Source organism: Desmodus rotundus, chromosome X (assembly GCF_022682495.2).
Source record: "Desmodus rotundus isolate HL8 chromosome X, HLdesRot8A.1, whole genome shotgun sequence".
Classification (NCBI taxonomy): domain Eukaryota; kingdom Metazoa; phylum Chordata; class Mammalia; order Chiroptera; family Phyllostomidae; genus Desmodus; species Desmodus rotundus.
In genome coordinates, this window is record NC_071400.1 from 66,665,336 (window position 1) to 66,690,072 (window position 24,737).

The 24,737-nt window shown below is 48.7% G+C and overlaps 2 protein-coding genes and 1 long non-coding RNA gene across 14 annotated transcripts; 1 reads left to right on the forward strand and 2 right to left on the reverse strand.

Moving 5' to 3' along the window:
• Window positions 1-1,412: 1,412 nt before the first annotated feature.
• On the reverse strand, window positions 1,413-9,682 carry WDR13 (WD repeat domain 13). 3 transcript variants are annotated; one of them, XM_024579956.4, is made up of 9 exons: window positions 9,545-9,618; window positions 8,662-8,902; window positions 7,894-8,003; window positions 7,644-7,774; window positions 6,738-7,045; window positions 5,708-5,888; window positions 5,465-5,606; window positions 3,988-4,106; window positions 1,413-3,582 (listed from the first exon to the last, which is right to left on the reverse strand). In XM_024579956.4, the coding sequence occupies exons 1-9, from the start codon at window positions 9,583-9,585 to the stop codon at window positions 3,398-3,400; spliced, it is 1,458 nt and encodes a 485-aa protein (XP_024435724.1). In that variant the 5' UTR covers window positions 9,586-9,618; the 3' UTR covers window positions 1,413-3,397. The 3 variants fall into 3 exon arrangements, with proteins under 3 accessions (XP_024435724.1, XP_024435725.1, XP_053773063.1); XM_024579957.4 differs by having other exon boundaries at window positions 8,662-8,868; window positions 9,545-9,611; XM_053917088.2 differs by lacking the exon at window positions 8,662-8,902 and having other exon boundaries at window positions 9,545-9,682.
• LOC123478666 (uncharacterized) lies at window positions 9,558-21,046 on the forward strand. The gene is made up of 3 exons (XR_006653946.3): window positions 9,558-9,691; window positions 10,047-10,150; window positions 20,778-21,046. It is a non-coding gene; the product is annotated as an uncharacterized lncRNA (long non-coding RNA).
• On the reverse strand, window positions 17,107-24,274 carry RBM3 (RNA binding motif protein 3). Of its 10 annotated transcripts, none has more exons than XM_053917097.2 (7): window positions 24,165-24,274; window positions 23,466-23,585; window positions 23,137-23,243; window positions 22,371-22,488; window positions 22,179-22,278; window positions 21,647-21,725; window positions 17,107-19,051 (listed from the first exon to the last, which is right to left on the reverse strand). In XM_053917097.2, exons 2-6 carry the CDS (start codon window positions 23,566-23,568, stop codon window positions 21,668-21,670), a joined length of 486 nt encoding a protein of 161 aa, XP_053773072.1. In that variant the 5' UTR covers window positions 23,569-23,585; window positions 24,165-24,274; the 3' UTR covers window positions 17,107-19,051; window positions 21,647-21,667. The 10 variants fall into 10 exon arrangements, with proteins under 10 accessions (XP_053773072.1, XP_053773070.1, XP_053773068.1 ...); XM_053917095.2 differs by having other exon boundaries at window positions 21,643-21,725; XM_053917093.2 differs by having other exon boundaries at window positions 21,647-21,728.
• Window positions 24,275-24,737: the final 463 nt, after the last annotated feature.

Genomic DNA, 24,737 nt, shown 5'->3' on the forward strand with positions numbered 1-24,737 from the left:
CTACAGGGTTGGCCCCAACTTTGGAGAGCCACCTTTCCCAAGGTTACGCCCTGCCTGGGCCATCCCACATGGTGACTGAGCTGGGAAGAGGTATGAAGCTGGGCATTTTCTCCCAACAGGCCTGTGCTCTGTCTGACCGGCAGTGCTTGCTTCAGAGCTGACCACTAGGTCACCAAGGTTTTGTGGGGCCTGCATCACAGTTCAACTGTGCCCCACTTGGGATAACACAGACTAGGATGTGGACTCCAATGTGGAATTGACACCATGAGGGTATTAATGGTAAAATAATTAATGGAAGCTCAGATTCAAGGTCAGGACTGAGGGTCCTCAAGGTTGGAAAGGAGCAAAAGGGCTCCTTGATAATTAACAGAATCCCAAAATTCAAGGTCAGGTCAGAAAGCTATATAGGTGGTAGAACATCATAGAGAGACCGTGGTTGGAGAACTGACCAATGGTACACTAGTGGGATAATAGTTAACTAAGGCCCAGCTTCAAGCTCAGACCAGAGAGGCTCTTAATGAAGAAGTAAAAAACACAGATTCCAAGTGAGACAAAAAAAATGTGGCACAGTTAATGGCAGCCCGGATTTGAGGCAAGACTAGAGTGGCACTGATGGCAGAATGGTTAAGAGTTCCAGATCTGATGTTTAACCAGAGGCACAGAGATGATGGACAAATTAACAGAAGCCCAAATTTGACCAATAAGATTTTTACCATATGCTCATTATTTATTTCCCCTTAGGTTGTAAATCAAGAAAAGGTAACATGAAGATGATTTTAAAACAGGATGTCAACTCTGCCACCTCAGAATTAATTTCACAATGAGAAAACCCCCGGAGTCATGTATAACAACATCCATAATCAGCCATCCTGAATCCAGACTCAATAAAGAACAAGAAGAGTGTGAAGAAAAGAAAGTGTTAAGAGATAAATGAAGTTCTCCCAAATGATCTTGCCTGTACACTGACCTTTGTTGAAACTGAGCATCTTTTTGGTGTTGCATACTGGGCAGAAGAGTTAACAGAGCAGGCCTACTGCCGTCCTTGGAAAGGTCTGCTGCAAGGTCGGCCCTTAGCTGGCATCTGGAAACTTAGACTTCAGAAGGGTTCTCGCCATTCTCTCGCTATTATTCATACAAGCACTGTGGTTTATGCTGAACTCTTGCTTCCCTTTTGGGAGTCTGGAAGTTGTGTATGTGTCTGGGAGGGGCTGCCTAGGTGACTGGCCACCAACGGAAACCCTGTATGCTGAGTCTCTTACGGAGCTTCCCTGGTTGGCAGTTTCCCATGTGTTGTCACAACCCAGGACTGGGGAAATTAAGTCTGTCCTGTGCAACTCCACTGGGACAGGATCCCTGGAAGTTTGTGTGTGGTCTCCCCTGGACTTCACCCCATGGGCGTTTTCCCCTTGCTGACTGATCTCTGTATCTTTTTGCTGGAGGAAATCATTGCCATGTGTACGCTGAGACTGAGAGCCCTTCTAGCAAATCCTCGAGTCTGGGTAGTCTTGAGGCCCTCCAACACACACATACGTGACCTTGGTGGTGAGCAGTCCAGCTCTCTGATGGCCCCATCTCATCACCATTTACCTGAAGGTCTCTCAGATGGGAGTACAGTAAGTCCTCACTTAACACTGTCAATAGGTTCTGTACTTTAAGTGAAATGACATATTATAAAACCAATTTTACCGTAAGCTAATTGATAGAAATAAGAGTTAAGTTGCTAAGGCATTTCATCAACATTATAACAAAAAGACATTGAAAAAATATTATTCAAGGACCTGCTGTACCAGGTAGAGATGCTTCTGGATGAAGTAACCACATGGTCAAACAACAGTGGCTTGAACAAACAGAAGGTTATTTTCCTCCCTCAGCAAGACTGCTGGTGTTAGTTCAGCAGCTCAACAATGTTGGGCCAGGTTGGAGTCTCTGTGACTCTGTGGACTGACGCCGAGGTCTCAAGGTGGTAGCCACACTTCCCACTGATGCATCTGGACATGGCAGCCTATGAAGGTGAAGGGAAGGGGGCAGCTGGACCAAGAGATTCTTTGACATTTCTGGCAACTTTGACACCGCCTGGTGACTCAGGTCATTGACAAGGGATTTTGGTGATCTATCCTGTCTATACCCCAAGCTTTCTCTCCTCATTCAGGGCTCCCCTTAAATATTGATCACTTGGTAGCCTCTGAGCAGTTTCAGGCCTTGACTTTGGGCCTTGAGTGGGCATGATAGGAGGTTTGGGGTTCCTCTGGGGGTGGAGAGAAGCCGCATCCCCTTCACTCCCAGCAGAAGCCACTAGCTCAGCTTTTGAGTCCATGGTTGCTCCCACACCGCTGTGTATTCCAAGTCCTCAGCTCCATGCTTGTGGATAACAGCCCGATGAAGACAGATGTGGGGCCCAGGCAGCAGCTGCCCTGGGGCTAGGGGGAGCCTGGGCCTCCCTGAGGCAGCAGAGCCCTGCAAACTCCTAGGATGAAACCTTGTGGTAGAAGCCAACATTCGCCACCTCAACTCCTCCACTGCCCCCATCATGCAGGTCCCCATCATGCTTGCTTCAACTACTGCAGGGTCTCCTGACTAGTCCTCCTGCATTCACCTTTGCCCCCCAGTATGTTCTCTTCAGAGCGCCCAGAGGAATCCTCTGCTCAAAACTGTTTGGTTACTCACCCCTCACTCAGATAAAAAGCCCAAGTTCTCACCACGGTCCACAAATGCCTCTAGGATCAGGCCTGGCCAACCTCATCACCTCCTGCACCAGCTTCTACAACCACCCTGCTGGCACACTCCAGCCTCAGTGCCTTTGCACTGCCTTTTCTCTCTGCCTGGAATGGTGTTCTTCCCCACACACTGCAGCTCCCTCTCACTGCATTCAGGTCTCTGTTTAAATTTCAGTCAGGAATGTCTTCCTGATCACGGCATCCAAAAAAGCCCAACCTCTGACTCCTGCAATAGTACCTCCTGTCCTTACTTTATTGGTCCCCACAACACTCATTTTTAGCTGACCTATTAAATATTTCTGTTACCTACCTGCTTCCATTAGAAAGCAAGCCCCAGGAGGGCAGGGATTGCCATCAACTTAGGTCACAGCTGTATCCCCAGAGACTAGAACAGTTCCTGGCACACAGCAGATACTCAGTGATGTCTGTCCAATGCGTGACCGTAAAACACTTAAAGTGTTGCCCACGACATGGCAGATATTCAGTAAATGGTTCTTGAATGAAGGAATAAATCAATACATGCATGCATTCCCATCTTGGGCCCTAGAGCTGCCCTCTCCACTATCCTGCCCCCAGCAGCCCTGGGAGCCAGCCATCGGCACAAGCACAGGAACTTTATTTACAAACACAAGGCTGGAGCGTGGGCCAGGTGGGAAGGTGGACGTGGCAGGGCCGGGAGGCTCCTACTTCTGCTCCCGCCTCCAGACGATGACCATGCCGCTGGCGTCACTGGAAGCCAGGAGGCTCTCATCACAGTTGAAGCTGACGTCCAGCACAGGGGCGCTGTGGCCCTGCAGCTTGTTGACTGCAGCCTTGGCCGCCCGCTCCACATCAAAGAAGTGTACGCACATATCCTCGCTGCCGGTCACTGCCCAGGTGAGAAGGAGAGGTCGTCAGGAGGTGTTGCACATGGTGATGTGAGGTCTCTGAGGGGACTCAGGTGTTGAGGGAGTCATATCCAAGGCGTGAGGTCCCAGCATGCCTGGGGAGGTCTATGGGGGGCCCTATCTAGATGGGAGGTTAACTAGCTGTTTTGGTTTTGTGTCTAGAAAGTGAGGTCTCTCAGCTCTTTGGGAGGTCTGTTTCTTATGCAGTGAGGTTCCTGGGCTGGTCGGGGCTCTGTGTTCAAAGGGAAAGGCAGTTGGGCTGTGACAGGTGTCAAGGACCAGGAAGTCAGGGCATCAAGGTGTCACGATATATGAGCCACACCAGCACCAGCCCCAGTGTCTGCCCCTCCCCAGTCACCCAGACACCTCAACCCTATAGGACTCACCCACACAAGCTCCCTGGCGGAAGGACATGAGGGGACAGAAGATGCTGCGAACAGGATGTGAGCTCTGCTCAATGGGGAAACTTCTCTTCAGCTGCAGGGTCCCCTCATTGTCCACCACCCTGAGGGGAGAATGAGAGCAGGTCAGGGCATGGCCTTAGCCCAGAGGGGAACGCTTGGTGCACTAGCCTGTGTCCCCACCCCTGCGCCTGAGTTTTTTTCAAGGTTCATGAAATCCAGTTTTCAGACAATGGTAGAAACCTGTAAAGCAGGGGCTGGTGGGTGGTTTAGTGACAGTTTGGACACTCTCTCTGTTGACATAAACAGGAAGCCTCTGCAGTGCAATTCACTAGTTTCTCTACCTAAGGGTCTCTAAGAGCTCTGGTGTTCAGATGTGCACAAAGAGAAGAAATGGCTGACCAGACTCTGGCACCCCTGTACTGTGGCTACCCCCCAGCTGTTCAACGGCATGAACCGAAGCTGCTGCAGGTCACCTGCAGCATGTCCATAACGTCATCTGGTGAGAAAAGTGCGATGTGGAAAAGGATGTGAAGGGAACCCACTTCTGTAAAATAATGACTCTCCCTTAGAAATGTGTGGGTGTGTGCACGTTGAGGACTGTGGGACAGGGAGCAAAGCATGGAACAGTACATACAAAGTTGTTATTATGCTTAACTATGGCAGGGGGTGGCCCATGTGGCAGGAATGAGGACGAGAGAAGGCAGAGGGTGGGGGAAAGAGGCAAGAAACTTAGGACTACACTTAAATTAAAAATTGTTAAGTGTGTGTGTGTATAAAATTTTTAAAAGGAGAAGAAAAATAAAATAGCAAAACGGCAAGCATCCTGCCAGGCAGCTGCTTTCAGACCCGGCTGGACAACACTTGGGGAACTTTTACTATACCAATGCCCAGCCTGCCCTAGAGCTTCTGAAATCCCTGACGTGGACTGGGGCCTGGTCATGAATTTGGGAGCCCTTCAGGTCGACCCAGCATATGGCCCAGGCTGAGAACTGCATTTGAGTAACATGACACATGTGAGTGGGGACAGTAAACTCTCCGCCTCAAAAAAAAAAAAAAAAAAAAAAAGAAGCAGCAGCAGAAGAAAAAAAGGAAAACAGGTCATTATTCCAAGGGGCCTTAGTCCACTTTATACCTCAGTTTGTTCATCTGTGAAATGGTCATGACAACAGCAGCCACCTCACTGGGTTGTTACGAGGATTAAATGAGGTGATGTGTATGAGAAGCTATGAACAGGACTTGGCACCAGCAACTGTTCCCGAAGTGCCAGCTACTGCTATTACTATTACTGCTATTATCGAGCTCATCATTATATTATGATGATGAGGAGGAGGGGGAGGGGGAGGAAACTGGACCTCTTTGCTCAGTGAAATTAACCTGTTGAAGGAGACAGGCCTCCCCTCCCAGTCTGATGGAGGCGGCAGGCCCTACATCTCCAGGTGGCTGGATAGGGGAGACCGACCTGTAGAGCAGCAGCTTGTTGAGGCAAGCGTTTATGAGCAGGGAGGGGTCCCGGGCCTCGCGGCTGACCCAGGAGCGGGCGGAGATACTAGTCACAGGGCTACCCTCATGCACCACCAGACGCTTGGCTTTGGTCAGCTTCCCTGCAACCATGGAGGAGAAAGGACACAAAAGTAAGTGGGAGGGCTGTGTACCAGGAGGGCAGGAGTGCAAGCACTCAGATGAAGGCCTGGGGCCTGCCTACCTGTGGCCATGTCGAAGAGGAAGGAGAAAACACTGCCTCGGTCATCACCAGCCCAGAGCAGCCGGCCAGGGGCATCAAAGGACAGAGCAAGAACGCGGCCTGTCAGCTTGCTGGAGCCACCTTTCACTTTCTTTCCCGTGGAGATGTTCATGACATGTACATTGTGCTTGGCATTCCCCACCTGTGGGTGAGAATCGCATGCTATCATCCTGCTCCCAGCCAGTCCCACCTTGAGTCTGACCACAGTGGAACTGCTATTAATGGGACCCACTTCTCCCTACTGAAATTTAATTACAGTGGGGTCATGGTAGGTAATCCAGAGGTGACCCAGGCCTATAGTCTTCCCAAGCCAGTCCTTCTTGCAATCTGACCAGAGTAGACACCTGCTGCAGGGACTACAGGGGTCACAGACCCATAGTGTTGCCTCTTGGCCAGTGCTCCCTGTGCTCAGCAAAGCACAGCACCATCCTAGACCCCTGACAATAGCTCATCCACTCCTTGGCTGGTCCTTCCTGGAGCCTTGATTACACTGGGGCTGCTGCTGCTGCCACAACTAAAAAGGATCCCAGAGCACAGGATCACTTGGCCAGTTCCCCTCTACTCCCCGCTCAGGGCCAGGCCAGGGTTTTCATTTCCTTTCCCCACTGCCCGCCCTCTGACTCTCTATCCTGGGGTCAGACCTCAGTCGAGCTTCCACTGAGACGAGATGAGGTTTCCAACTAGTAATCCTACTCCCCAAACAGTAGCCCCTGCAGTTGGAAAATGGTAGGACTACAGCTGATGGGACCAAAGGAGTGGCAGACCTATGACCCTAGCCCCCCAACTAGTCACCCCTGTAGTCTACCACAGTGAGGCCATCCCAAACTGAGAACTGCATGTCCTCATTCTGACTTGTTTCCCTCTGAGTCTGACTACCAGGGGACTGTGGCGATGGACTACAGGTGACCCTCCCCCCTCATACTGATGCCCTAGAACAGCCCTCCTGGCCCAGCGTCCCCGCCCCCGGTGAGTGGGCGCCCTGGAGCCTGACCACAGTGAGGTTGTTGTTGACTGGCTGGAAGGTGCAGCAGAGCAATTCAGCGCCATCAGGGTCAGGGATCTCCCGGATGCAGCAGCCGTCCTCAGAGGCCCAGATGCGCATGGTAGCATCGAGTGAGGTGGACACGAGGATGTCATTGGAGAGGGACCAGGCGAAATCGGAGACACCGCGGGTGTGGCCCCGCAACACTCGGAGCACGGTGGGCGGAGCGGGCACCAGCTGGCACAGTGAGATGCTGCCATCAAGGGAGCAGCAGGCCAGGCGGTGCCGGTCGTCATTGGCGAAGCGCACCCTTGGGACTGCAATGCCAAGGAGCCACTTGTGGGAGTCAGTACACTCACCAGATGCTTTTTGTTTATAAAAGGTTCTGATGTGTGAGCTGAGGGGAGGAACCCATTGCATCAGGCACAGTGGTCTGAGCAAAGGGCTTTCCTTCACTGAGAAAGGGAGTTGGAACCCCAGAAAGCCCTCTTCCAAAAGCTCCCTACAGCTTAGCAGGTGCCTTATGGATTGCAAGAGTTCTGCAGTGTGAAAAGGCCTCCACACCTCAGCAAGCACTTTACAATTACCAAGGTCTTAGCAGTTTGTAAGACCCACTCTGTCCTTTGCAAGAGGATTTCTCTGCAGCAAAAGCTTTCAACTTGTTCAAATGACTCGTGACCCCAGAAGACCTCTGCAAAGGGATTTTTTAAGATGCTGAGCCCCTTTATGGTAGACAAAATACCTGAGATTTTGCAGACAACTTTGTAGAGGGCTTTTAGGTTTGTGAAAGGTTTCATAGATAATTCCTCCTTCGAAGTTGGGCAAGAGACTTTGTGTTCCAGAAAAGGATACAGTGGGTGGTTGTCACAATTTGGGCAAATTTGTGGTGATGGGACCTGATATCTACTGGCTCACCTGCCTCATCCACGTGCTGGTCAAAAACATGGTACATGCCCGCAAAGGCATAGTTCTCACTCAGCGATGTGTCTCCAGCCATGGCTCGACTTGCTTCTGCTGCTGACGTGGGCACAACACTGCCGGGGGGCCTGGGCCCCAACAGGAGTAGGAGGAGAGAGGAGGAAGGTACTAGTGTTCAGCCTGCCATTGCCCCATGGCTCCTCTGCCCCTCACAAATCCCCAGCCCTGAGCTGCCCCTGGTGCCTACCTGTCCTCATAGACAGCACGGTTCATCTGTGCCTGCAGCTGGTAGGAGCCTCGGCTGACCGAACGGCGGTGTCCGCGGGCCCCCAGGGCCCGAGGATCATCCTCAAAGTCCTGTGAACAGAGAGGGTCAGAGTGGGCGCATCTTGGAAACAGCCCTCAAGAACCTATGAGGTCTGGAGCATTCAAAATATACCAGAACCAGATCCCTTCTTACCCCATCCAGTGCCACCACCATCACCTGTGTTGTGGTGGCCTCTGCATTAGTTACCCTTCTTCCACCCTTGCCCGCTTAGTAGATAATAAATGTTCTCTGAAGAAAGGGTGAATGCCTCCCAGAAAACCACACAGCTCAGTCTCTTGCTTCATTCAAGTCTCAGCTCAATTTTCAACTCCTCAGAGAGGATTTCCTTCTTCATACCCATCAAAAATAGCTTCCCTTTGCTCCCTACACCAGTCCGGATTTACTTTCCCCAGTCTGCTTTATTTTTCTATCTTAGCATGCCTCACTATAAGCCATGGTAATTATTGACTTGTTTATCTGGTTTGCAATGTTTATTGACCTATTTATCTTTATTGTGTACTTATCACCATGTTTATCTTGTTTATTGTCCGTTTATTGGCTTATCTCATATATTATCTGTTTTTGCCCTCTGCTCATCCTAAGAGTCTGGAACAATGCGTTGCACATAGCAGGTGCTTGACAAGTCTGTTGAGTGAATATACATGGAGGCAGGTGGTATGCATGGCAGGTGGTGTGGAGGGAGCTCACCTCCATGCGGTCAAGGGTAGTGCGGCTGCTGCGGACGATGCTGTTGCTATAGGCACGAGCACTGCCTGGCTCGGAGAGAGGCCCGTAGCGCTGGCCCAACAGCTGCCCACGTAGCCTCAGGTACTGCCGACGCAGTGCTGGGGGGTGCCCAGCCTTAGCATTCTCTCGCAGTAGCTGGCTGCGCCGTCGGATATACTGTGTCCGAAACTGTGGAAACGTTGGTGTGCGGTACGCGTTGTACCTGCGATGGCAGGAGGCAGGCGAGCAGCAGGCACAGGACAGAGGGAATCAATCAGCTCAGGGGATAGGGAAAGAGAATGAGGTGTGTGGCAGGTAGGGGTCAGGATGGCAAGTGATCAGCAGTGGTGATGGGGGTTCCTCTGGTAATGTGATGAGAGTGCGTCTTCAGTAGTAAAGGACATGGGGACAATGGAGGCAGTCTTGCAGCTTTGCTTAAGTTGATTTGGGGTGACTGAGCCAATGCACACAATAGTAGAGGTCAGTCTGACATGGTGATGGTTAGTGTGGGGCAATGGTGGGGAACAGTATGGGATGGTGATGGGGTCAGACTGGGGAAATGATGGTAGTAAGAATAAGTCTGGCGAGTAATGGTGGGAAATAGGATGTCACCAGTCTGAGCTCCATCACCTCCCCCACCCCCAAAGGTTCTAATAACACACCCTTTTTGCACAAGCCCATATATGACTGCTTTTTCCCAGCATGCTTTTTAGGACCCTCTCTAGCCGGCTCTTCTGATACTGCGCATGCTCAACCCCAGCCAGCTCACGCAGCCGCATAAAGTTCTCCACCCAGACTCACTTATCACCATTGCGCATGCACCACAGTAACTTCCGCTCCCTTGGGATCTGACCCCGCGTCTCACCTCGCGTCTACTGCTAAGACCTGCTGCCACACCGCGGCCATTACCCGGCCTCCTCTTCCGCCGTATCCGCCCGCGGGCGCCTGCAGGACAAGGGCCTGGAATGTCAGCGTCTCAAGTGAAGGGATCTAGTTCCGCCCCTTCTGCCAGGTGATCATTTCCACAGACATTGAGTCCCTCCACGCCGAAATGTCAGATCCCACCCGGCTGTTAGCAGGGTCAACACCCCAGCCCTGCTCTGGCAGTTCCCGGAAGACTCACAGAAGGAATTTTGACCTGACTTCTCCCCTCCCCGGTCGCTATAGCAACGCTCCTCCCCCAGCCTAGCAATCCTTGGCTTTCCCCACCCATCTTGCCCCCCGCCCCCCGCCTTCCCTTTTTGGGTCCAAGAACAGGGCCCGGGGTCAGGGGCCACCTCCGGGGCTGCCTCCGGCTCTTGAGGCCCCCAGGGCGGCCCTGAGACCAGTGTCGCCCTTTCCTTCTGTCTCTCCTCTCCCTCTCCCAGGCTCCCGGCAAGATGGCTGCCTGCTGCCAGGAAAAGCTGCCAAGCTTAGAGCGAATGGATGGGAATCTTCCCCACAGCGTGGGAGAACACGCAGGCGCACTAAGGTACAGTAGCTACCGTCACCGGGGCGGAGGCTCCGCCCCTTAAATTCCATTCAAACCCCCCCCCCCCCCCCCCCCCCCGGTCCCTAATGGCACTTTTAGTATACACAAGAATTATGTCCCATGGCCATAGGGACAGGGACGAGTATGCGAATCACTCACTAAAAATCAGATACACAACTTTCAAAAAAAAAGAAACATTTTCTTTTAAAGGAGTGGTGTATACGTGGCTTTTTAGTAGCACAATCTTGGCCAACCAAGATTTGAAGCAGAGAATAAAACAATCACACATGCAGAGGGCCCTACAAAGTTCACCAGTTCTTAGAGTAATTGATGGGCCTCCGGACACCCCCAGGATGAGAAGAGTAGGTTCTATGAGGAGGGTGTAGGGACGGGCGTGGCATTGGGCTTGGTGCTTCCAGGAAACTTGGTATGGGCGTGAATCACTAAATAATTAGGCACAACAATCCCAGAAGCCTATCTGAATCATCCTATTTCGACTTCAACAGGAAACCACCTCTCTATTCATCTTAACGTGGTCAGGATATACAATTTACAAAGTTGAAATACAATGTTTAGTAGCTTCCTATTGGATCTTAACATCAACTGATACAATTCTCAAAACTGTTATTGTTACACTACTTTTATCACAAATACTACAATCTGAAAAATGTTCTAAAGCCACCTGAAACGAGGAGACACATCCAAAAATGTATTGCCCTTTTTTGTGTGTCCTAATAAACATAGACCACACTGTGTTTTATGGATTTGGCACCTCTCTTGCCATGTAACTAAGCTACCGGTGTCTTTCTAGGATATTAAATACCCCTCTATTTCATGATTGCTGAAGAATAAACTATTTCACTGCACAAATGCATAACCACTAATATTTATTGGACAATGTGCTGGACACTGTTCAAGGTGATTTATGTGTATTAATCTATTTAATTCTGATAACTGAGTGTTTTGGGACCTGTGACTATCCCCAGTTTACAGATGATGAAATCTGAAGCCCAGAGAGTTCAAGAGTGACATTTTTATTAAACTGGTTCCCTATTTGTGACCAGCATTGGGTTTTTTCCCATGTTCATTTCACCATAAAGGGTGCTGTGATCAGTGCCTTTCCCATTCACCTTGACCCTCCCTGGATAGAGAGCCCTGCCCTTCATCCCACCACTCACCTTCCAAAGACACATGATGGGAAGAAGTCACAGGAAAGTCAGAGAAGCCAGGGAGATTTACTGTCTCACTACCAGAACTGATTCTTTTGTTGTTTTTACAATATCTATATGTTAAATTTCAAAAACTATTTTTAAAACCTCATTCCTATAAGGCTATAAGATACTAGATAAAACAATCCAATTACAGGGCTGTTATAAATTAATTAACACATAAAAAGTGTTCATACCCTGGCTGGTGTGGCTCAGTTGGTTGGAGCGTTGTCCTGTAAACTGAAAGGCCACAGGTGTCGTTTGATTCCTGGTCACAGCACGTGCCTAGTTTGCCGGTTTGGTCCGTCCCCAGTCGGGGCCCATACAGGAGGCAACCAATTGATGTTTCTCTCTCACATTGATGTTTCCCTCTCTTTCCCCCTCCCTTCCCCTCTCTGTAAAATCAGTAAGCATGTCCTCAGGTGAGGATAAAAAGAAGTGTTCGTAAGACCTGTTTCATGAACAGTTTGCTATTAATCTGAGAGGTAGTACAGTAATGTGTACAAGGCAGTAAACCTTGGTCACTACCACAGGCTCTGCCAACCTGGAGCTGTGTGTATTGGGGCAAGTCACTTAACCCTTTCGTGACTCAGTCTCCTCCTCTGAAAACACTGCCTCATAGGGTTATTGGGAGGACTAAATGAGTTAATACTTGTAAAGTTTAGACTAACATCTGGAACAGAGGAAATACCCACTAAGTGTTGACTACTGTTAGATGTTTTAAAATTTTTTCCCAATAATAGATCCATCTGCCATAGGTAGATATGGTGCAGAACTAATGTGAATTAGAATGACTGCCCTGGCTGGTGTCGCTCAGTGTATTAAGCCTGTGAACGAAAGGGTTGCCGGTTCGATTCCCAGTCAGGGCACATGCCTGGGTTGTGGACCAGGTCCCCAGTAGGGGGTACGTGAGAGGCAACCACACATTGATGTTTCCCTCCCTCCCTCCCTCCCTTCCCCTCTAAAAATAAATAAAGTCTTTTAAAAAATTTAAAAAAAGAATGACCACAGCTGCTGCTTTTCATCTGTTATGTGCTCTGCAGTTTTTCAGTTTTTCTTCTTAAACTTTTACACACTCTTACTGGATTAAAATTAGGATTTGCCCTGGCTGAGTGGCTCAGCTGGTTGGAGCATAGTCCCGTACACCAAAAAAGGTCACAGGTTTGATCCCCAGTTAGGGCACATACCTAGGTTTCCATTTCGATCCCTAGTTGGAGTGCATACGAGAGCAACCGATCAATGTCTGTCTCTCTGTCTGTCTGTCTCTCTCTCCCCCCCACTTCCATCCCCCCTTCCTCTCTCAAATCAACAAACATATCCTTGGGTGAGGATTAAAAAATAGGTTTTGAATAACAAGCTGATGATAGAAGACACTTTCAGTTTGTTGGGAGTTTGGGGAGAAGGGGCAGAGTTTCTCAGCATGAATGGCAGGTCAGTGGGTGGGGAAAGGAGGGTCTCAGGCCTGGGGGTATCAAGTCATGAGAATCAGTTCCTGGAGACTGTAAATAGCCTTGGTTACCATCTCATGACCTCTGGAAAGGGAGCTCAAGCCCATAGGGTACCACAGGTCCTTTCATTCTAACAGGATCAGGGCTATTTCACCGTCAGAATGACAGTTGAGGGTCCTAGCCACATGAACAAACTAAAACAGATTCAGACAGAAAAGACAGGCAAGCCAGAGCTGTTTGAAGAGAACACAGTACAATAGTGACTCAAATAGTGGCAGAAACAGGCAGGGCCATGTCTGTCCTGGACTCCTCCTTCCTTCATACACCTCCTGCCTATTTGGCCCCCAGAGTTTAGAAATGTAAAGGCGAACACTGGACCATACAGGCTATGTCCACTTTTCATTACTAACACAGGCTAAAATGAAACCCGAAGTTGGGGCCCATCCTAGGAACAAACAGGAGCATGATTTGAGGAAAGCCTGGGTAGCTTGGGGGTGACAAGAATCAAGGCCAGAGAGTAACTGGGGGAGACATGGAGCTGAGGTATAACGAGTGCAGATGCTAAGTCCTTACTCACCTCATCCCTGAAGTTTCTTCCTATATGGGACATGCGGGGGTTGGACATTTTACCATTTCCTGATAGGAAAACATTAGCCTCTGAAGCCAAAGTTTTCACAGTCCCCAAAATCTGAATGGTGATAACTCTCCATGGCGTGAGTCATAAACAAGGTTCTTGCAGTTGGGAAAAGCCTCACAAACCACTTGAACACCCCCAGCAAACTGAAACAGGGAGCTAGCCTTCCAACACATACCAATCAAGCCCCTACTGGGTGCCAGGCACTGGGGCAACAGCAGTAACTCAGACAGATGGTCTCCACTCTTATGGAGTTGCCATTTTAACTGAAGAGATAAACAATAATGAAGATCATTTAGAATTTGGTAACTTACTGTCATTAAAATAGTCCTCTTAGTGTTGCTCAGCTGTGGGATGGGGAGAGGGACGAGAAATAAGTTTAAGCTGGAACCAGAATAAAAAGGAGCCAGAGACACATAGCTCTGGATGCCGAATGTACGGATAAGGCCAGTGAGGCCAGTCAGTGACCAATTCTCGGAGGGGGAGAAATCACTTTGCAGGGCTGGAACTGGGGCTTCTCTGCTCTTCAGTTCACAATTCCTTTGACTCAGTGAGGGGTTCAGGGCCAGACTGTGGGCCTGGGAAAGATGGACCCTGGGTCTGGTACCTCAGTCCCAGGTAGTATAGCGAAATGGGTCCAGCCCCTAGTTCTTCCTGTTTTTTTTTCCTGCGAATACACTGGATTATATCTCATTGCTTTTCAGATATCAAGCCCCTTGCTTTCCTGGGATAAGCCCCGCCTGCTTTTGGTAACAGCCTGCATTTACTGAGCTCTTAATACATCCATCTAGGTAATTATCACAGCCACCCTAATGAGGCAGGTGGAACATTGAACCCCACTTTGCAGATAAGGAAAGTGACCAGTAAAGGGGTTTACTTCCCATGGTCACAGGCGTAGAAAATTTTGGAACTAGCAGTTGGACCAGGCAGGAAGTAGAACTGGACTAAGTTTCTCATCCTGGACACCAGAAACCATACTAACCAGCCAGCAGTGTTGACGGTAGTGCCCCATTCCTTTCTCTCTTCCCTCTGTACGTCCCCCTGCATCAAGGCCTAAATCAATTTTCTCTCCTGTCTCTCTCCCAACCTCCTGCACTGGTAGATCCACCCTGAAATTCACAATGGCCCCCAGCTGCTCTGAGAAGCTGATCTCATAGACCTCCTCTCCAACTTCATCCCCTGTTCTTCCTCAATCAGGGTATGTTCCAGCCACACTGACTTAATTGCACATCCTTTGAAAACTACACAAACTGTTCCTGGGATCTGGAACACTCTCTTCTATGTACTCATGCAGTAAACATGTCAGCTCACCCCACAGTAATATTACTAATACCAAGCACTCTGTGCCAGGTACTGTTTTAAGCACTTTACAGACATAGAAAACCTTATTTAATCCTCACAACAACCCTATGAAGTTGGTACCATTATCCTATGTCACAAATGGGGAAATTGAGGCAAACAGTTAGGTGTCCAAGAGCACGCAGTAAGCAATGGAGTTGAACTTGTACCCAGATCACCTGGTTCCAGAATCCTTGTTCTTAATCATTACACTATTTTTAAACCCTCACCTGAGGATATGTTTTTATTGATTTGAGAAAGAGAAAGGGAGAAACATCAATCTTTTATCTCCTGTATGCTCCCTGACTGGGGATCAAGCCTGTGACCTAGGTATGTGCCCTGACAAGGAGTCAAACCCACAAGCTTTTTGTTGTATGGGATGATGCTTTAACTGAACCACCTGGCCAGGGCATCACTACACTATTTTAACACCAACTGCCAAATTATTCTGTGTGAGCTCCCCTAGTGTGGATTCATAACAAGTACCTTCTTTTCCCCCACCCATCTCGCTTGATGTGTAAGCAAATACCGTCAGTTCCACCTTCAGAATATATCAAGAATCCGACTCCTCTCCATGTCCCTGCCTCCACCACCCGGACTACTGCAGTGGCCGTCTCACTGCTTCGGCCCTCACCCCCTCCTGTGTCCTCACAGCAGCCAGTGGGTACCGTTACAACCCAAGCGAGCCCAAGGCCCTCCTCTGCTGAGACCCATGTTGTGGCTCCAGCCCTCTCACAGAAAAAGCCCCACAGACCAGGTCCCTGTCAGCTCTCCGACCTCATTTCCTGCCCCCTGCCCCCTGGCTCTCTCTGCTCCTGCTGCACTGACCTTGTTCCCTCACACACACCAACCACGCTCCCACCTCAGGGCTTTTGTACTTGCTTGCTTTTCCTTCTGCCTGTAATTCTTCTTTCCCGGGTTTGGGAAAGGCTGACCGATTTGGCCAGTAGAGAAACAAGCCCTTGTTCGATTCAGGTGTTTGCTACTTACATAGACAGCAAAAGCAAGAATAGTCTCAGATGCCAGCTCATGTTCCTCATGGGGGTAGCACTGAAATACAAGGGGACGGCTGACTACCGAGGGAGTGGTAGGGCACCCTGCTGCAGAGGAACTAACTCCAGACTAAGCAGTTCTATAGCCTGAAGTCGGAGGTGGGGGAAGGAGAGGGATAGAACACCTCTGACCTCATCAGAACCTCAGGCAATGAGAAACTGTCTTGTGACAGCTTCTTTGGTAGATGGGGAGGTTAATGAGAGCTGGCCTCGAAGCATTTCCTCACAAGTCTCTAGTGCTCTGTGTTCCGAAGATCACGGAGTGTTCTGCCAATACTTAGATCAGCTTGCCTACCTGGCTCATGTGGAGATGTGCGAGGCAGCCAGAGCACTATGGCGGAACCATTGTCCTACACCAGATACCCTCCTCATTTGCTCTCCCTTCTGCAGGTCTCTATTGTAAAGTCCCCTCCTCTGAGTTGCCTTCCCTGACCACCTTGTGAAAAACACCACATCCCATCACTCTCCATCCCCCACTTTATTTTCCTTAATGCTTGATACTTACTAATGTTACCTTATACACCAATTTGCTACTTTATTGTCTGTGGCCCCTTCTAATACATGCATGATTCCTGAGGGAAATTTGTCATATTCTTTGCTGTGAGCCTATTATTATCAGGCACATATCACATTACTTACTACATGTAACTACTAGACACTGTTCTAGATGTTTCCCATGCCTTGACTCATTTAATGGGTATTATACCCCACATTACAGGTGAAGAGACAGGTTTTTAGAGGCCCTGGGTTTTGGAGGAGGGAAGGCAGGACCTCTGGTGCTGGGCAAACAGATAATCCTTCTGTTTGGAGAAGCCAGAAGGGTCATGATGGGTAGGGAAGCAGGAAGGGGTTCTAGGGCCATTGTCTGGAAAATATTAACTTAAGGAATATCAGATGTCAAGAAACAGCCCTGGCTGGTGTAGCTCAGTGGACTGAGTGTGGGCCTGTGAACCAAAGGGTCACTGGTTTGATTTCCAGTCAGGGCACATGCCTGGGTTGCAGGCCAGGTCCCCAGTAGGGGGCATGTGAGAGGCAACCACACATTGATACTTCTCTCCCTCTTTCTCCTTCCTGTCCCTGCTCTTGAAAAATGAATAAATAAAATCTTAAAAAAAAGAAAGAAGCTAGCCTTTATACACCACGGTGTCTTAAGGCCCTTGGAACAGAAATGCCTGCAACTATGGAGAGGGCTTTGGGAGACAGGGCAGGCCTTCAGAAAGCAGACAGCTACCTACCTCCCATGCCAATGTGGAGGTCCAACAAATCACACCTCAAACAGTTTTCTTTTTAACTTTTTATTATGGAACATCTCAAACTTATGTTAGTATTGATAGAATGAACTTTCATGTACCAATCACCCAGATTCAACAATTATAAACAGAGCATTTTTCAAACTGCAGCCTCCACAGCGTATGAATGGTTTCAGTCTAGCTGACTTTGTTAAAGTACGATAAACTAAGAAACATCAGGGAACTTCGCACATTTCATTCATTAAAGCTTTCTTCCACTTACACAAATGGGTGGACTGTACCCCAATGAAGTAAAATGTACTTATTACCGTGAACTGCAGTCATAAAGTTAAAAAGTCACAAATTCTGTGCTTGGAAAACTATTAAGAACTAGACAGAGTAAAGGAAACTTTCAGAGACGAGTTTTGCCTAAAGAAAGTTTAAAATTGAGTTTAAAAATCCAACTTGATGGCATATTAGAAAAGTCTATGCAGAACAATGCCATGGGTTTTTTTTTTTAATAAGACTCTTAGGACCTTTTCACTTAAAAAAAAAAAAAAAGATTTAGCCCTGCCTGGTACAGCTCAGTGGATTGAATGCTGGCCTGTGAACCAAAGTGCCACCGGTTCGATTCCCAATCGGGGCACATGCCTGGGTTGCAGGCCAGGTCCCTAGTAGGGGGCGCACAAGAGGCAACCACACATTGATGTTTCTTTCCCTTTCTCCCTCCCTTCCCCTCTCTAAAAAATAAATTTAAAAAAATAAAAAAAAAAAGATTTTATTTCTAGAGGGGGAGGGAAGGAGACATCAACTGGTTGCCTCACTTACGTGAGCCACTGAATCCACAACCCAGGCATGTGTCCTGACTGGCAATCAAACCAGCAACCTTTCACTTTGCAGGAAGACACCCAGTTGAGCCACACCGGCCAGGGCTCCACAGATTATGTATAACCCAGATTCAACAGATTATGTATAACAATTTAGAAGCCTTAATTCTCTTTGTGCATTCACTGTATGTTGAAGATTACTCCCCACCTCGCACAAGTTCTAGGGAGACTCTCCAAAACCACTAACATTTCTCCAGTATATTGTAGGTGTATTCTACACTGGGTGGGAAAAATAAAGATTATAAAAAGCTTCAGGTCAGGCCTGTCACCAAATTTGGAAAAAAAAACAAACCCAAAAACCCCTTCTGGTTTTCCAGATCTTGGGGCACGATGAATTACAAGGAATCATGGTCCTTATGTTAGCCCAGGGAGGGGTGGGAGATAGAAGAGGTATGCAACTGGGCAGGGACCTGGTATGGGTTTAAAAAAAAAAAATCTTATTTACCTAGAGGGAAAGGAAGTGAGAGAAACAGCAATGTGCCTTGCATACCTCTAACCCGCAACCCAGACATGTACCCTGACCTGGAATTGAACTAGTGACCCCAAGCTGGCACTCAGTCCACCGAACCACACCAGCCAGGGCAAGACCAGGAGTTTTGTCTTGATAAGCAGAGGAGTTATAACAACACTGGCTACTGATGTTTGTCCAATGTTTTTTGATATACCTTAAGTATTCACAGCATTTTTTTTTATTTAAAAAGCTATTTGAAAGTTTTCTACACGCCTACACCTACAATGGGGGAAAAGGGTGTGGGGGTATCAGGACTTACCCTATTCTATACATGTTGCATTTAACACCCTTGACCCCACCATCAGGTGGGCACTAATTTCTTTTATACACGTTGAACCTGAGGTGACAATGATTCAGCTTGCCTGGGGTGGGAGGGGCAGGGCTTGGGATTTACTCTGGAACTTGAAGTGGGGAGGTTGTCTATGGGATGCTTGTAGATAGCTTTTGGTAAAAGCACGATCCAGGGCTTGAAAAGTATTTGCAGCCCTCGCCGGTGGGGCCCAGTCGATTGGAGCGTTGTCCCGTACACCAAAAGGTTGGAGGTTCAATTCCCGGTCAGGGTGGGTATGGGAGGCAACCGATCGATGTCTCTCTCTAAAATCAATAAACATATTTAAAAAACTTAAAGTATCTGCAGGCCAGGAATCTGGTCTTCACAGGCCCTGGGACACAGGTTCCCAAGGTGAGAGGGAGTTTCTGGTTTTGGTGGATTCTTGGGAAACATGCACATTAGTGAGATCCTGGTTAAACTGAAGCAGAGGACCAATGGGCATTTTTGTCAGGAAATTTTACTGATCAGCAATTTCACTGCCAAAAAAACCCTGACTGTTCTCTAAGGACCCTTTCCTTAGAGCAAATAAACAAGAGATTGGGCCTCCCTGGGCTGGACTACAAGGCACCTTAGACCAGGAGAGCAGCACAAGCTGATCAAGGTGTCACCCAGATATAGGAGGCTACTTATGGTCTTTATTGATGTCACTTAGGGGATCATTTTGTTGCAGGAACTTTGTAGTTGATTATGGGATTCTATCCTCAGGCCACACTGGTGGTGAGGACGTCTTACTCCCTCAGGTGCAAGGAGCAGAGAAGCCCCTCCTCACCCTCTCACAGGGCAGTAATAGTGGTCCACTGCTGTGGCTCCCTGAAGGTCCAGCACATAACGCCACTCTCTGGGCCCTGCTCAGTGAGCTAGGCAGGACGACCTGGATGGGAGGAAGGGTCCTGGGGGCCTGTCCCAACTCGCTGGCAGACTTGGGAAGCAGGCTGCCAACACTGGTACTCATAGTACCTGCACCCATGCTGCCAGTCTAGTTTGCTACCAGAGAGGGTGATTACACCCTCAGATACACAAATTTCTCAGTTCTGAAGGCTGGAAGTTAAAGATACCAGGATGGTTCAGCTCTGGTGAGGGCCCTCTTCCAAAATGCCTCCTGTCCTCACATGGTGGAGCAGAGCAGGGAAGCGAGCTCTCTATCATGATGAGGGCCCTACCCTCATGACCTCATTTAATCCAAGTTACCCCCCCAAAGGCCTCTCTTCCTAATACCGTTGTATTGGGGAGGGTTCCAACACATTTTGAGGGAACATAACCAGTCTATTAATGTTAAGTCCCAGTAATGAGAAAGTAAGGGAGTTTAGGTTGTTTCGAAACTTTCGATCTATTGGTACTTAGCTCAGCGTCAGCCAGGTGGAAGCCATGGACACAACTGATTAGAAATTCTGGATGAAAAGCTAAACCATATGGGACTCCAGTGCAGCCACCAGAATCCTGACTAAAGGGAGAATTGAACTCACATTAGCCAGAAGCACAAAAGCAGACCAGGCTTCTGCCAGCGCCTTACTGACTCCCTGTGATAGAGGGTGTGGCCAAATGTTCTCAATGGCTGTATATGCCTATTAAACGTGCTTTCCCCTCAACAGGAAATGCTGAAATGATCAAGACAATGGGACCATAAAGAAACCCAATTCCAGTTATTAGGGGACCTCACCTCAAGCATACCCCATTCTACTGCATTTCACATATCTATTTTTACAAATGGAAGGCAAAGCCCTCCAGCAGCAAAAAGGTTGTGACTCACTTTATAGTGAGACTTGCACCACTACTGCTGGGGTGTAGAGTGAACCCACGGTACGTCTACAGTGTGCTTGCACAGACCCAAATCAGCCCCAAACTTTAAACTTTCGGCAGTCCCTGCCCACCCCACCCCTCAACTAAATTCTTTGCTCAAAGCCTCCCTTCCCAATGATATTCCGTCTGTTCCTAAATTACAAACTGGGTTGAGTAAGGATAAAGCACTGTCAATATCAATTTGTTTTTCAGGTTTCATCTTTTTAATCAGCTCCATGAAGGACATCCTAAATGCTACATGAAAACACAACAGAATATTTTTTTCTTCCAGTATTAAAAAAATATGACATTCACAAGTATTTTAAGAAACATCTATATATCAGGTCAGTGATCTTCAATAAAAAACACCACCTCTAAGTAATCATGTTCTTAATTTCTTATAGTTACATTTGGAAATTGCTTCCTAAACATGGTAAACACTGTCTACGAGTTTTTAAAATGTCCCTAGATGCACATGATTTCTGGGGAAAAAAAAGTCTGGTCAAAAACATTTTTTTTTTTTTTTTGCCAGAACCAATCCTGAGAGCCCAAACTAAATGCCCCAGAATTTGTCTTGAAACGGGAGAAAAAACTAAAAATAAAAACACACGGAGCTTTCTAAAAGGTCTTCAACAAGCTACCTTGGGAGCTCAATTCAAAAATATGTTTATGTACTAAAACAGATGTTTCAGTGTAGCTCCAAAACTCTATAAATACAGCCATTGGAAGGACGATCCTGGATCAGAAGTTTTATTCCTTGTGTATCTGAGAACAGTAAGAAGAGGAAGAATTGTGATGCCAGGAAGGAACAAGTTGACACGCTCACCTCCTGGGGTTGTTAAGGACACTGAGGACTTCACAACTTACACACCCTCATCTCCATGCCCAGCAGGCTACAGGGGGACAGGTTTTCAGATACCCCTCCCTTATACCCTGGAAGGCAGAGTAGCCCTGACAGGCACCTGAGATCAAGGGAGGCCTGGGAAAGGTGTCAGGTGGGCCAGGTGACATACATGCAGGCAGGATAAACGTAAAGGAACACAACAGGGTCTTTTCAGTGGCAACCTACAAGCCTCACCTACATTAGGTGCGCATGCCTCATCTCAGTTGTCATAATTGTCTCTGTAATTTCCTCCTGCGTAGCGGTCATAACCACCCTGGCTTCTGGGGAAAAAACAGTTGCAGGAATGTATCAGATATCCCCAGATAATATTAAAAACCATACTTACATATTTCATCACATTATATAGTATAAACTTTAATACTTGCAAACCAGGACATATTAAACATGATTATATAAGAAATCACATAATTAATGGCTTACAATTTACACTGCACATTAAATCATACTAAATGTTACTGCAATAGACAACCAACACAGTACAGCATACACATCATCACATGCTGCAATCACAGCACCTTAATTGGTCAATGCATTACACATAACTCAAAATGCTGTACTTCATACTTTCATAGTTTCATTACAATTTGTAAAACAAACATTTGTAACACCACAGTGAAATATATATATATATATATATAAACACCCAAGCAGCCCAGTTCTTAAAGAGAAAGGCAGTACCACCAGAGTGCTCCAACCGCTTGGTTACCCACCTGCCACCATAGTCTCTGGACCTTCCATATCCATATCCATATCCATATCCTCCAGGTCGACTGTCGTACCTGCCACTCCCATAGCCCTGGTCCCCGCCACCTACGACAAACAAATTATTATTTGAAATTGCAATTGTCCAGACACATGCCACGAACAGTTGGTTCTCCCTCACAACCTGTGATCAAACTTACCATTGTACTCACCTCTCGAGTAGCTTCGACCACGCCCACGGGCCCCAAAGGCACCCCCTCTGGTTCCACGGGCTGACTTGCCCGCGTGGTCCACACGGATCTGGCGACCATCCAGAGACTAGGTGTGAGGAGACACAAAGAGGATGGCTTGGTGGTCACCCAGGGAAGTGGTGAGGTAAGAGTGGGCAGGGCAGGTGGGCAAAAGAGCCCAGAAACTCCTGCTGGGCACCAGATTCTGGGTGCCACGTTCACAACAAGCTCCTTTGACCAGAATGGCCTTATCAGGAGCTATAGAATCCCACAAAATGACCTGAATCCACCGTGTTCCCCTGCTACTACTTACATCTTGACTGATCTCAGGTGAGTTCTCCTCCCCACTCCTCTAAGCTGCCCAACTACAAGGGCTAGACAGACACCTCTCTTGGTTTGAGGCTTCAGAGTCCATCCCAGAAGACTCACGAGGTCCTCTCCGGGCCAGGCCCACAGGTCTGCAGACTCTACTACCTAAGCCCAGGGCAGGTCAAGGTCAACCATCCACGGGTGGCTTCTCGGCCTCATGCAGGACCAGTCGTCGCCTCCCAGGCAGCCCGGCTCTGTCTGCCGCTGCCCTCCACCCCCTAGAACAGAAGGCAGTCACGCTCCTGTGAGTGGGCACCGTGGGGTTTGGTGGCCGCGCTGCCCCTAGCAGACACAGAGGGAAAAACAGAAAGAACAGTGGAAGTGGCAGAGATGGGGGCAGGGCCCTAATGCAGGTAGAAGGCCTCACCTCTCCATTCATGGCTCTCATGGCATCTGAAGCATGCTCTGGATTGGTGAAGGTAATGAAGCCAAAACCTCGGGATCGCTGAGTCTCCCGGTCCTTGACGACGACCACTGGGGAAGAGAAAGACAAGACGGGTAAGAGGAAAAGTGACAAGTATCAGGTAGAGAATGGACCCCTCCCACTAAGCCTCAATGAAAAGTTATCAGATTCTCCAAAGCCTAAACTACACACCTTAGAAAGGAACAAAGCAAGGAAAGGAGTATATAAAAGCCTGGGGGCCCCAGACTTCCTCTAACCGTACCCACCCATTATGAGTCTGGCCCACATCTCACCCTCAGAAATTGGCCCGAAGCTGCTGAAGTGATCTTCCAGAGCTTGCTCATCGGTGTTGAAGTTGAGCCCTCCAACAAAGAGCTTCCCTTCTTCAGAGGACATGGCAGTGAACTTGAGTCCTATGAGAATATGGAAAAGGGTGGGAGAACCGTGGGAGGGAGGCAGAGGTTGAAGAAAGGATAAATAGTAAAGGAGACAACAGAAACAGCCTCGTAACTATGGGGAAACCAAAAAGGAAGAACCAATAAGACGGAAATCCGCAGGGCAGGCTCAGAGAGGTAGCCATTTGAGGGCCTCCTTCGCGCATGCCCACATCCCCTGCCAACACGCCAGTCATTTTGTGACGCCGCGCAGGCCCAGAACACCCACACGTTCAATCTGTTCCCGCAGAACAAGATGGCGGTAGTCACGTGGGAAAAGCACCCCCCCACCCCCACCCCGCAGGTCTTGGCCACCGCATGATCACTCCCGCCACCAAAGCCATCAGCCCCTCCTGGCACTCCTGGTGCTTGGATACAATGTGCCAGCTTCCCATCAAACCAAAAGTTTGACCTCGGAGCACAGTACCCGCCCGCCCCAGAGAAGCCCAACCCTAGGTGTCTTAAGTCGCTTCTCCTCCCAGTCGTGCGCCTTGCTCCAGGAGGTGCGGCGCACACCAGGGAGGCGAGGAGAGGCTCCTTAAGTCAGACAGCGCTTACCTAGAATTTAAGTAGAAGGATCAGAGAGACAGCAACCGTTGAAGAGCAGAGCGACTGAGGAGGTTGGGGCGCGGGAAGAGGCTTAATAAAGTGTACGTATCATACACGTCACTGAACGTCCCCCACGCGCGCTGATTGGCTGAGGCTAGCGAGGGGTGGGGTGGAAGGAAAGGACCGCCGAGCAAAGGAAGGGAAGTGCTCATTATGCTTCTGGAACCGAGGCGAGCTTTGTGTGGTCGGTGCGGTATGACACAAGCATCCCTTCGGCCCCAGCCATCTTCATCCCTTGTGAGCATGAACCCTTTCTATCACACATCCCTTTCTGTTCTTGCCCTCACTCCTTTGACGTCATTTTCCCATTGGTTCTGACGACTTTCTCATGATCTCAGTCGTCTTTTTCTAGGTCTCTGATGACATTGTTACCGTCCTCTGATAACCTCCTTCACCTTCTAGCCCTCTAACCTCATATCCTTCGAGGGCCCTATGGTTTATACCCCAAGGGCCCGATATTTAATCCCCCACTTTCCCTGACCCTTCACAATTCTTAACATCAGACCCTACATTTTCTCAGTG

Excerpts from the sequence above, each read along its gene's own strand:
- WDR13 (XM_024579956.4), bottom strand. The coding sequence starts at position 9,585 with ATGGCCGCGGTGTGGCAGCAGGTCTTAGCAGTAGACGCGAG. Across the intron at positions 7,046-7,643 it reads CCAGCACGTGGATGAGGCAG|TCCCAAGGGTGCGCTTCGCC; the intron begins GTGAGCCAGTAG and ends TTGGCATTGCAG. Across the intron at positions 3,583-3,987 it reads CCGCCAGGGAGCTTGTGTGG|TGACCGGCAGCGAGGATATG; the intron begins GTGAGTCCTATA and ends TCACCTGGGCAG.
- RBM3 (XM_053917093.2), bottom strand. The coding sequence starts at position 23,568 with ATGTCCTCTGAAGAAGGGAAGCTCTTTGTTGGAGGGCTCAACTTCAAC. Across the intron at positions 23,244-23,465 it reads CTTCGGGCCAATTTCTGAGG|TGGTCGTCGTCAAGGACCGG; the intron begins GTGAGATGTGGG and ends TCTCTTCCCCAG. Across the intron at positions 22,279-22,370 it reads CTCGAGAGGTGAGTACAATG|GTGGCGGGGACCAGGGCTAT; the intron begins GTAAGTTTGATC and ends TGTTTGTCGTAG.